This window comes from Rhinatrema bivittatum, chromosome 5, assembly GCF_901001135.1.
Source record: "Rhinatrema bivittatum chromosome 5, aRhiBiv1.1, whole genome shotgun sequence".
Classification (NCBI taxonomy): Eukaryota; Metazoa; Chordata; class Amphibia; order Gymnophiona; family Rhinatrematidae; genus Rhinatrema; species Rhinatrema bivittatum.
In genome coordinates, this window is record NC_042619.1 from 263,648,680 (window position 1) to 263,660,907 (window position 12,228).

The 12,228-nt window shown below is 43.2% G+C and overlaps 1 protein-coding gene across 1 annotated transcript in view; it reads left to right on the plus strand.

Annotated features, from left to right (window-relative positions):
* PLEKHA2 (pleckstrin homology domain containing A2) overlaps positions 1–12,228 on the plus strand; it is a 93,143-nt gene that overhangs the window by 10,677 nt on the left and 70,238 nt on the right. The window contains exons 2-3 of the mRNA XM_029603953.1: positions 7,809–7,972; positions 11,620–11,676. Coding sequence (XP_029459813.1) covers positions 7,832–7,972; positions 11,620–11,676 — 198 coding nt within the window. The 5' untranslated portion in view covers positions 7,809–7,831. The remainder of the gene's footprint in view (positions 1–7,808; positions 7,973–11,619; positions 11,677–12,228) is intronic.

A 12,228-nucleotide genomic window follows, 5' to 3' on the forward strand; every position in this document is an offset into this window, starting at 1 on the left:
CAAATACTTTGGGCTCTGAATCTGTGTTTTGGGGGGGGGGGGGGGGGGAGGGGAGAGGAGAAGAGCAGTGGCAGACTGGCAAGGAAGACTTGTCTGTCTGACAATAGCTGGGGAATGTAACTGGTTAGAAAAGCAGCAGAGGGACTAGCACCAAATCACCATTAGAAAGCAAAACCGGGGGGGGAACTGTCCCTCAGCATCGCCCCAGTATGAATAGAGCATGGACAGCTGAAGGGTAGATCTTTATCAGAGCCCCACTCAACTGTCATACTCATACAGGTAAAGAATGAAAATTGCATAGACAACTGAAGAGAGGATCTTCATTAGAGCCGCATGTAAGCGTCACACTGTTACATGTAAAGTGTGAATATAGATCTCCATCACAGTCCTATGCAGGTGTCACACTGATACACATAAAGCACGAATACAGTATGGCCTGATGGAGATCCAAACTTCATCACAGCCTCATGTGGGGGTCACACTGATACATGTAGAGTATAAATACAGCACAGACATCCATGCAGTTATCCCACAGATAATATGTGAAAGATAAATAAGAATGGGCAACTGGAAAGTGGATCTTCATCAGAGCCCCAAGCAGGCACCTCATTTATACAACATGAATACAGCATGGACAGCTGAAGAGTGGATCTTATTAGACTCGCGCATATGTCATGCTGGCATATGTAAAATATGAATACAGCACGGATAGCTGCAGAGCAGATTTTCAACACAGCCCCATGCAGTCATCACATTGATACATATAAAGCAGCAATATATGCACAGACAGCTGAATGTTGGATCTCCGTCAGAACCCTGGGCAGGAGTCACAATGCTACTTGTAGAGCATGAATACAGCATGGACAGATGAAAAGTAGATTCAGGTGTGACAAGGTAAACATAGGGACTGTTGCGGCCTGTTACCACCTTAAAACAAGTGCAATAGTTAGGTTAAACCATTTAATTGTTCTAAAAATCTTACTTTAAGTTGGAATGTAATTGGTTTTCAGCATCCCTACTTGGTGGCCGAGCTGGAAAGGGCTGCATTGATACAGCTAGTGGTGTGGCTTCAGGGCCCCAAACCCAGCAGGCCCCATGGTTATTATGTACTCGTGTTTTTTGAAACCCTGAATTTGGGGGCTCTTTGCTGGTGTGGGATTGCTTTCTTTACCTCATTTTCTTATTATAATTCTGCTGAAAGACGCAGCAGAAAGTTGCAGTGTTCCCCAATGCTGTATTTAAAACTGATTTAAATAGGACTGATCCCAGAGGTGCGTCAGGGCTGCTGTGGTGAGCAAGTGTTACTGTTGACAGAAATCGTGTCTGATTTACTGATCCCAGGGGGGATGTATGTGCCTTTTTGTTTTAAGTGGTGGCCCTGGGTATTCTCTGTTACCAGCTGAATGCACCATCTGAAGCAAACTGCATCAGGTGGTCTCCACTCTCACGGCTGCTTACGAGATCTGGTAATCTGCCAAATAAAAGTGAAAAATATTTTTCTTTTTTTTCTTTCTGGGCCGCTGTTAGGTTTGGGTTCCTCCTTTTTCATGCAATGCCAGCAGCATTTCTAGGTTATAGGTTGTAACAGCTCATAGTTCTGGTCAATGGTAATTTTCTAAATATAAAAAGGTACTAGGTACATTCCACTTTTTTCCAATGGGAAAAAAAAAAGGTTCTGGGCTGATATCTGGCATGACCTGGCAGAAAATCACCACTGGTGCTGGCTGCCTTATGTACAGTATGTTGCTGCTAGTTCAGTTCCTCCGTAATAAGAGAAATGAACCCATATATGACGCTAGACTCTTTTCCTTACAGGCCTTGAATGAATCCCATCTAACGCACGCGTTGCAGTCTCTTTCAAACGACCAATTACAGCTATTTGCACACTGGAGAAGCTGTGATCAGCAGGGGTGCTGAGCTACGATCAGGGCTGATGCTAGGGTATTAGGGGCTTTTAGGCAGTCACCCTTCCCTCTATTCCACTTCTTACCTTCTGGCAGCAGTTCCTGCATTCTTCAACCGCAAGTGGGATGGCTCTTCCTGCTCCTTTTAGTCACCAGCAGGATGGTAGCTAAAAAAGGTATGGCAGCCTAGGCTAGTGCCGAGTTCTCCTAGTGGAAGTGCCAGCCCTGGTGGTGATCACTTTAAAAGCTGGGGTTACTGGGGCACTGAACGATGATCACTGGGGGTCACTAGGAGGTCCATATTCAGCTATGCAGCTCAGCTGGTTAAGCAGATAAACTTATCTGGCTAACTTAGCCCATGTATTCAGCAGTGCAGCTGCGGCACTAAATATACCCAGTTCTCTTAAAGTTAGGACAGGCCTATGGCCCAACCATAGTTAGCCGGATAAATTATCTGGCCAACTCAACTCCTCCAGTTAAGTCTCCAGAGCGCCCCTAACTTATCTGACTAAATGTAGCCAGATCACTTATTAATCAGCAAGAATTTAGCCGCTAACTACTTACTAGTAGTACATAGTACTTAACACTTCCTTAGCACTACTTGATGTGCGCAGTGCTGTACACAAAAACACAAAACATATAAGACACAGTGCCTACTCTGTGCATCAAATCTTCATCTAACCGCATAACTTGTCAGTTATGCGGCTAAATGCTTTTGAATATGGACCTCTAGGTAGTCTGAGCAGTGATAACCCATAGGTTGGTGTTACCAGAGCAACTAAGAGTGATCACTTAACAAGCTGGGGATCACCAGGGGAGCTGTTCAGAAAGCCAGGACTGACCTAAAGTCTCCCTGCTGGCATGAGGTGACTGAGCAGCCCTGGATTCCTGCCTCGGCTGCACAGTGACTGTCCTTTGGTTGGCTGGGGGTCAGATGCCGGAAGACCCCCCTCAGAGCTGTGAGGTGCTTCTCAGTAACTTTATTTCACTGAAAGGTCACTTCCACAGGGAGGTAGTCAAAAAGGTTCCCGGCAGAACTTAATGATGATCTCTCACTATAGTTCTCTGCTGTTTCTGAATGTATAGCTGAGAACATTCTCTCTCTGGCCTCAACCTTTCTTACTTCTCTCATAAAATTGGAAATGTGAGTGTACGTGAGTCATCTTATGACAGTGACACCCCCTCCTCTAGCAAGAAAATACCCCTTTCAGTCAGCACCAGTGCTGAGGGTGGCAGCAGTGACAGATTATGGGGAGAACATAAGAACAGCCAAGTTGAGTTTCACCAGTGGTCCATCTATTTATTTATTTATTTATTTATTTAACACTTTTTTTATACCAACCTTCATAGTAATAACCATATCGGATCGGTTTACATAGAACAAGGGTATAACTGAAGCAATAAATAAAAGTAATTAACAAGAGAGGTGAATAAGGCAAAGTTACATTTAACAAGGAGTAAAATCTAGCTCAACATCCAGTCTTCTACAATTGCCCCAGAGTTATTAGTTAGTTACACCCAGCAGACACAAACCAGAATTCATCTAAGAGCTCCTGTAGATACAGTACATAATTGCGTAGCAACCCAGCCTCAATCCAGTCTCTCATTTGTCCTTGTCTTACAGGAATGTATCCAGAACCTTCTTGAATCCCTCTATGCTGCTTGCTGTAACTACATCATGTGGCAGCAGATTCCATAATTTAACTACCCGCTGACTAAAGAAGTATTTTCTTATATTTGTCTTGAAACTGCTAACATACAGTTTCATTGAATGCCTCCTGGTCCTAGTATTTTTGAACAGGGTAAATAAATGCTTGCTTGTGGTTTGTTCTTTTCCACTCATGATCTTGTAGACTTCTATCACGGTTTCACCCCCCCCTCCCCCCCCCCTGCAGTCTTCTCTTTTCCAAGCCAAAAAGTCCTAACTTTTTCAGCCTTTCCTCTCATGAGAGAGGACCTAATCCTCACATCATTCTGGTTGCCCTTCTCTGTAGCTTCTTGAGCTCTGCTACATCCTTTTTGAGGTGGGGCGACCAAAACTGCACACTGTACTCCAGGTGTGGTCATACCAAAACTCCATGCAGAGGCATGAGATCCTCAAATTTGTCATCAAGACCTTTCCAAATTATCCCTAACATATGCTTGGCTTTTTTGGCCACTGCTTCAGACGGTTGCAATGGTTTCAGCATGTGGTCCACAGTAATTCTCAGAGTGGACTCCAGCACTGTGTACTGGTAGTCTGGATTTTTTCTTCCATCAGGAATCACCTTGCACTTGTCTATATATTGTTCAAAAATACAATCCTAGAGGCACAGTCCATATGTATTCCCCGCATTAAGAAAGGTGGAAGGAAGGCAAAACGATTACCGTCATGGTTAAAAGGTGAGGTGAAAGAGGCTATTGTAGCCAAAAAATCATCCTTCAAAAATTGGAAGAAGGATCCATCTGAAGAAAACAGGATAAAACATAAGCATTGTCAAGTTAAGTGTAAAACATTGATAAAACAGGCGAAGAGAGAATTTGAAATGAAGTTGGCCATAGAGGCAAAAACTCATAATAAAAACTTTTTTAAATATATCCAAAGCAAGAAACCTGTGAGGGAGTCGGTTGGACCATTAGATGACCGAGGGGTTAAAGGGGCTCTTAGGGAAGATACAGCCATTGCAGAAAGACTAAATTAATTCTTTGCTTCCGGGGTTTACTAACGAGGATGTTGGGGAGATACCAGTTCCGGAGATGGTTTTCAGGGGTGATGAGTCAGACGAACTGAACGAAATTACTGTCAACCTGGAAGATGTAGTAGGCCAGATTGACAACTAAAGAGTAGCAAGTCACCTGGACCGGATGGTATGCATCCTAGGGTACTAAAGGAACTCAAAAATGAAATTTCTGACCTATTAGTTAAAATTTGTAACCTATCATTAAAATCATCCATTGTACCTGAAGACTGGAGGGTGGCCAATGTAACCCCAATATTTGAAAAAGGCTACAGGGGCGATCCGGGTAACTATAGACCAGTGAGCCTAACTTCAGTACCGGGAAAAATAGTGGAAACTATCCTCAAGATCAAAATTGTAGAGCATATAGAAAGACATGATTTAATGGAACACAGTCAACACGGATTTACCCAAGGGAAGTCTTGCCTAACAAACCTGCTTCATTTTTTTGAAGGGGTTAATAAACATGTGGATAAAGGTGAACCGGTAGATGTAGTGTATTTGGATTTTCAGAAGGCGTTTGACAAAGTCCCTCATGAGAGGCTTCTACGAAAACTAAAAAGTCATGGGATAGGAGGCGATGTCCTTTCGTGGATTACAAACTGGTTAAAAGACAGGAAACAGAGAGAAGGATTAAATGGTCAATTTTCTCAGTGGAAAAGGTTAAACAGTGGAGTGCCTCAGGGATCTGTACTTGGACTGGTGCTTTTCAATATATATATATAAATGATCTGGAAAGGAATGCGACGAGTGACGTTATCAAATTTGCGGATGATACAAAATTATTCAGAGTAGTTAAATCACAAGCAGACTGTGATACATTACAGGAGGACCTTGCAAGACTGGAAGATTGGGCATCCAAATGGCAGATGAAATTTAATGTGGACAAGTGCAAGGTGTTGCATATAGGGAAAAATAACCCTTGCTGTAGTTACACGATGTTAGGTTCCATATTAGGAGCTACCACCCAAGAAAGAGATCTAGGCGTCATAGTAGATAATACATTGAAATCGTCGGCTCAGTGTGCTGCAGCAGTCAAAAAAGCAAATAGAATGTTAGGAATTATTAGGAAGGGAATGGTTAATAAAACGGAAAATGTCATAATGCCTCTGTATCGCTCCATCGTGAGACCGCACCTTGAATACTGTGTACAGTTCTGGTCGCCGTATCTCAAAAAAGATATAGTTGCAATGGAGAAGGTACAGAGAAGGGCAACCAAAATGATAAAGGGGATGGAACAGCTCCCCTATGAGGAAAGGCTGAAGAGGTTGGGGCTTTTCAGTTTGGAGAAGAGACGGCTGAGGGGGGATATGATAGAGGTCTTGAAGATCATGAGAGGTCTTGAACGAGTAGATGTGACTCGGTTATTTACACTTTCGAATAATAGAAGGACTAGGGGGCATTCCTTGAAGTTAGCAAGTAGCACATTTAAGACTAATCGGAGAAAATTCTTTTTCACTCAACACACAATAAAGCTCTGGAATTTGTTGCCAGAGGATGTGGTTAGTGCAGTTAGTGTAGCTGGGTTCAAAAAAGGTTTGGATAAGTTCTTGGAAGAGAAGTCCATTAACTGCTTTTGATTGCATCAGTAGCATGGGATCTTCTTGGTGTTTGGGTAATTGCCAGGTTCTTGTGGCCTGGTTTGGCCTCTGTTGGAAACAGGATGCTGGGCTTGATGGACCCTTGGTCTGACCCAGCATGGCAATTTCTTATGTTCTTATGTTCTTAGTTTGCCACTTGGATGTCCAAACCCAATCATTCTTGATCCCCCTGCAGCCCTCAAGGGCTGCAAATAGGTCAGGTTTTCAGGATATCCCTGAGATTTGCATGCACATTGTCTCCACCATATGCTAATCTATCTCATGTATTTTCATTAGGGGTATCCTGAAAATCTGACCAGTTTGTGGCCCTTGATAACTGGAAGTGAATACCATTACTATATAGCTTGGTACTGTCTGTGAATTTTGCAATTTCACTCGTCACTCCATGCTCCATGTACAAACAATTGAATTGTAGCGGGACTAGTACTGGCCCTTGGGGCAGTCTGCTATGTACCCCTCTCCAGTCTGAGATCTGGCCATTCAATTCTACTTGTTGTCTCCTTTCCTTTATCTAATTATTGGTCCATAAATGTACATTGCCCCCATCCCATAGCCTCTCAGTTTCCTGAGTAATATCTCGTGCAATACTTAGTCAAATGCCTTTTTAAAGTCCAAATACACTGTATTGACTGATTTACCAGCATCCATGTTTCTAGTTATAGCTAATAAGAATTATAACATTTTTGAGTCATGACTTGCCTTCTCGAAATTCATGCTGGCTATTCCTAATTATACCAGTTCTTTCTGTGTGTTTTGTAATTTTGTTCGTAATAATTGTCTCCCCCATCCTACCCAGTATTGGTGTCAGGTTTATAGATCTATACTTTTGCAGTTCTCCTCAGAGTCCTTCTTTAAAACTGGGGTCAACCGGCCTCTTTCCAGTCCTCTTGTAGGTTGTTATTGACAAATTGCAGATCTGCGTAAGAGTGTCTGCAATTTCCAGTTTTCGTTCTTTTAGAACTCTAGGTTGGATGGGGCAGTCATCCAGGATCCAAGCGTAGAGGGGACATCTATAGGGTCAGATTAAGGGTAATAGGAATAGGGGGCAGCCCATGATTGAGGTACCACTTAGAGTCCAAGGCACCCTTAATCTGTCTCTGCATTGCAGTGTGTTTGAAGATCTTTCACATTTAAAACTCACAGTGGTGTATGGACCAGGCAGTGAAAGCAGACATTGAGTTGTTCAAGCATAAGACCCTTGGCACTTCCAGAGCTGGATTAACTTTAGAACAGAGCTGATGGGGGTGGCCATTTTGACCAGCAGCAATAGCAGAGTTGTGATCTCAACGTGCCCCGCATCACTATGGAAACTAGGGAGCCAAGCTGATCTCTGACTGACTTCCCTGTGGCTATTACCAGCAAATTACTCCTAACACAATGAAATAGAAGCAATACAGATGACTGTGTCTAACTGGTTTCCTATATGTTACTGCCACAGATTATAATAAGGAAGATTTTTTTTTTTTTTTTAAATGAAACACACAAGTTCGCTATAAGAAAATTCCGCTATATGTATCTTAAGGGTATTTATTTTCCTACAGTATATTCACAGTAGCATATTTACGAAGATGTATATGATTTTTCAGGGTAATGCTAGAAGGAAGCAGGAATGCCTTATATGGATCGACAGAATCGGATCTGCGGGTTCCTAGACATTGAGGAAGATGAAAACAGTGGCAAATTCCTGCGGCGCTACTTCATCCTGGACACAGAGGCTGGCTGTCTGCTGTGGTACATGGATAACCCCCAGGTGAGGTGCCAGACCATCAGGGTAGTGAGAATCTTCTCTATTGGCACTCGGAATTTTTCTGGGAGATTTGGGGTGAAAAGTATCACAGCAGAACTTTGGGTGTTCCTAGATCGCTGCTCGTTTCTAGAAGTTTTCTCTAGGTGATTTCCATATACTGGAAGAAAATATTCAAAGGCTTTTAGCCAGGCAGCTTGTGACTTATCCTGCTAGATGACCTTTGAATAAGGCACTTATCTGGCTAAGTTTAACCCGGATACATTTTATTTATTTATTTAATTTATTTAGATTTTCATATTCTGCTTTTCACACTTTTTTTCCAGCACTTCAAAGTGAATTACATTCAGGTACTGTAGGTATTTCCCTATCCCCAGAGGGCTCACAATCTAAGTTTGTACCTGAGGCAACGGAGGGTAAAGTGACTTGCCCAAGGTCACAAGGAGCGACAGTGGGACTTGATAAATGATTATCTGACTAAAGTTTAGCTGGATAAGTCATTATCCTGCTAGCATTTAACCAGATAAAAAAGAGGCGCTCCAGAGAAGAGGGTAGTTATCTGGCTAAGTTAGCTGGATAACTTTAGGACTGCCTCAGAGGAGGCCTAAGGTTATCCGGCTGTCTGGGTGAGGCTTAACTGGCTATATTCAAATAAATATAGCCGAGTAATAGCTATAAATGTTATTAACCAGGGAGACGTGGGGACTCATGCTTATCCCTAGACATAGGTAGCATGGAATCTATCTTCTGTTTGGGATCCTGGATTGGCCACTTTTGCAAGCAGGATACTGAGTTTGATGGACCCTTAGACTGATCCAGTATGGCAGTTCTTATGGAGTAGATATTTGCTTATCTGGCTAAGTTACAAAGATATTCAGCTGCATGGCTATGCTGCTGTATATCCGTATACAAACGGGGCTTAGTTGGATAAGGGTTATCCGGCAAAGTCTAGATGAGCTCAATAGCAGGTCTAGACTTAGCTGGTTAACTTATTTGGCTAAGTCTCAAAATCGCTACGTAGCTGGATAAGTTATCCAGCTAAGTAGTGCTGCCTCAATTTTCCCACTGCCCGCTCCCAAGTTAGCCAGCTAGCCAGATCAGTGACTTCTCCAGCTATCTAGTGGCCACTGAACATAACCGGATCTTCTGTGGCCGCTAGATAGCCGGATAAGTCCTACTGTTCTAGCTATCTGGTATTTGAATATTGGGCTCTGTGTTTTTATATTATAAACACAAAAATAAAATGTGTGGCACAGGCCTGGAAGCCCAATTCCCTGAAACCCACCAAATATATGAAGAAAGGGTCATGCCAGGCCAAGTAAAACGAACAATTGAAAATCTCAGGGTCTGATCCCCCCCTGCCCTTCCCCTTCCCGGGTTGGTAAAAATTAGATTTGAAAGCCCCCTCCTCTCACTCTCACCCCTCACCCCTCTACCCCAATCCCAATGCTCCCATCCACCCACTACCTTGGGAAAGCTCTCCCAAACACCAGGATTGTTATGGCTGTTCCCCAGGGCTTACAGCATCGCTGCCAGCGTAGTATTCTGACAGCAAGGAGGGGGGGAGAGAGGGGAGGGGCAGGGAGGGAGAGGAGGGCACTTTCAAATCTAATTTTCACCCACTGGAGAGGGGGCAGTGGGGGTGGGGGAGGAGGCCGGTGACAGGGGCCCTGAGGTTTTCAAGTGTTAGATTTTACTTGGAAGGGTTTAGGGTTCGGTCTGGCAGGGCCCTTCTTCATATATTGGGTGGTAGATTTTGGGGAATCGGGCTGCCACGCCCACACTTACACTTCCTAAATAACTTTAAACCTAACTGGCAATATTCAAAGCTAGCCAGTTACGTTTAAAGGTATCTGCTTAAAGGCAGCCAAATAACTTTATTCGGGGATGTTCCACAGGATAATATCCAGGATAACTTATCCAACTAAATTTGGCTAGAAAGTAAGCCTTTTTAGGGTGTTTTGAATATTGCCCTATTGTATCTTCCTGCAACCTTACAATTTCATCTGCAAAACCAGGCACCACAGCAAGCGTCACTGGGCACATCATGATTGTATTTAAGAATGAATTTGTTGACTGAGAAAATCAGATTATGCCAAAGTCCTTGTTTTCAACTGGGTCCTGGAAGCATGGTGAGATAAAGGGGTCATGTGTACAAAGCATTTCCCCCATTGATAAAAACTGAGAAGAACCTTTTAGTACACCTGGCCCAAAGTGATGTGCCAGAGCATGCAGCACAGTACAGATGTTAAGTAGTAGTAGAGTCAGTGGCAGAGCGGCGTCTTTAATGCCCACCCCAGGACTTCTTCTGAAGCACAGTCCAACACTCTAACTGCACCACTTATCTGCTTCCTTATTATATTTTGATTCTTGTGTTTTTTTGTGCATTTTGGAATACAAGTGTGCACCTCTTATTATGGCCATAGGCCCTGTTTCTTCTAAAATCTACTTCCCTGAGTCCCTTCTTCCTGCTTTATGTATATCAGTGTGAATCTTGTTTGAGGACTGACTCTGCCCTGCCTTTTGATTCAGTTTAATAACAGTGGAAGTGGTTAAACAGGAGAAGCTTTCAAGAAGCTCCAGCAAATATTGCTGTCGGTTCATATTTTGATACTTCTCTTTCCCCTAAACTGGCAGACATAAATGAACCATAGCAATTGATTTTTGACCCATCAGCACAAAAGCTGACTGTGAAAAGTGCTTAATGTCCAGAAGGATAAATTTAGCCTCAAGGTATCTGTATGTCTTTTTCTTACTGGGATGGAGAGGATTATGCGGTAGAAATCTGATCTGATCACATCTGTTTTCACTATGCGTGGGTTTCTCTTCTAAACTTTCACCCACCCTCCCTCTTCCAACCCTAGATGAAGGCAGAGAAAGCAGCTCTGTGCAGAATTTAGGACAGATTGAAACTCATATCTGTCTCAGTGGCTCCCAACCCTGTCCTGGGAACCCCCTAGCCAGTCGGGTTTTCAGGATATCCACAATCAATATGCATTAGACAAAATTTGCATGCACTGCTTCCGTAACATGCAAATTTTCTCTCATGCATATTCATTGTGGATATCCTGAAAACCTGACTGGCTGGGGGATCCTCAGGACAGGGTTGGGAGCCACTGCTCTATCTCATGGGTAAGCAACTCCAGTCCTGGAGTGCCACAAACAGGTCAGGTTTTCAGGATATCCACAATGAATATGCAGGAGGTAGATTTGCATGCACTGCCTCTATTGTTTACAAATAAATCTCATACATATTCATTATGGATGTCCTGAAAACCAGTTCTGCTTGTGGCACTCTAGGACTGGAGTTGCCTACCACTGTTTTATTCCAATTTGCCACCTCGGGTGCTCAGGCAGATGGATGAATCACATGGTTTCAGCAAACCTGCCCTGTAGAGCATCCAGCCTGAACTATAGTTCAGGAAGGTTAAGTGATTTAATGAAAATTCAGTGCCCAGCTTTAGCTACATGGATGTTATCATCTTGCCTCTCTTGGAAGTGCCGAATCTTGGTCACTACTCATTTGATACTTGGCTTGTGTTATCTAGTAAGAGGACACGAGAGTTTCCAGTCTCCCAGCTCTCAAGCTTGATGAGAAACAAGGTGTGTACTTCTTAGCTTGCCATCTAACCTCCTTTTATGCTCTCATGCAGAACTTACCTATTGGAGCAGAAGCCGTTGGATCTTTGCGACTAACCTATATATCAAAGGTAAATATGGGATCGCCTGAATGGCAATAAGGGGACAAGGAGACCTGGGAGGTGCACCATGTATAGGGGAAAAGAGGAGTGATCAGGTACAAGGCTGCCTCACCTGATGGGGAACTGTCACAGCCCAGGAAGCACTGAAGTCTCAGTGAATCTGAAGTGCTTCCACTGCACTATGGAATCTCATCAACTTGTTTAGGAGTTTGACCAGAGTTAAGAGCCCTACAAAACCGATGATTTGTCTCTGGATTGGAGGCAAAAGATTTTCTTTTGTGATTATAGAGAGGAAAAAGAAAGTCCTTTCTGAATACAGTTGTGTGTAAAAGTGCCCCAGGATCTGTCTACCCATGAGCCAGTAACCTGAGATAGTTATTTGATATGGTGCTTACTGGTAAAGCTTTGACTCTCTAATAATTTCAGTCTGTACTGGAGAAGTAGAAATCAACAGCTGTTCAGAGAAATCCTCACACGCTGGTGGATGGGGGTCCCCAAGATGTCTGCCAGCTTCCAATTCTCTAGTAAATCTCAAATGACTAAAAAAAACATTGGAGTTTC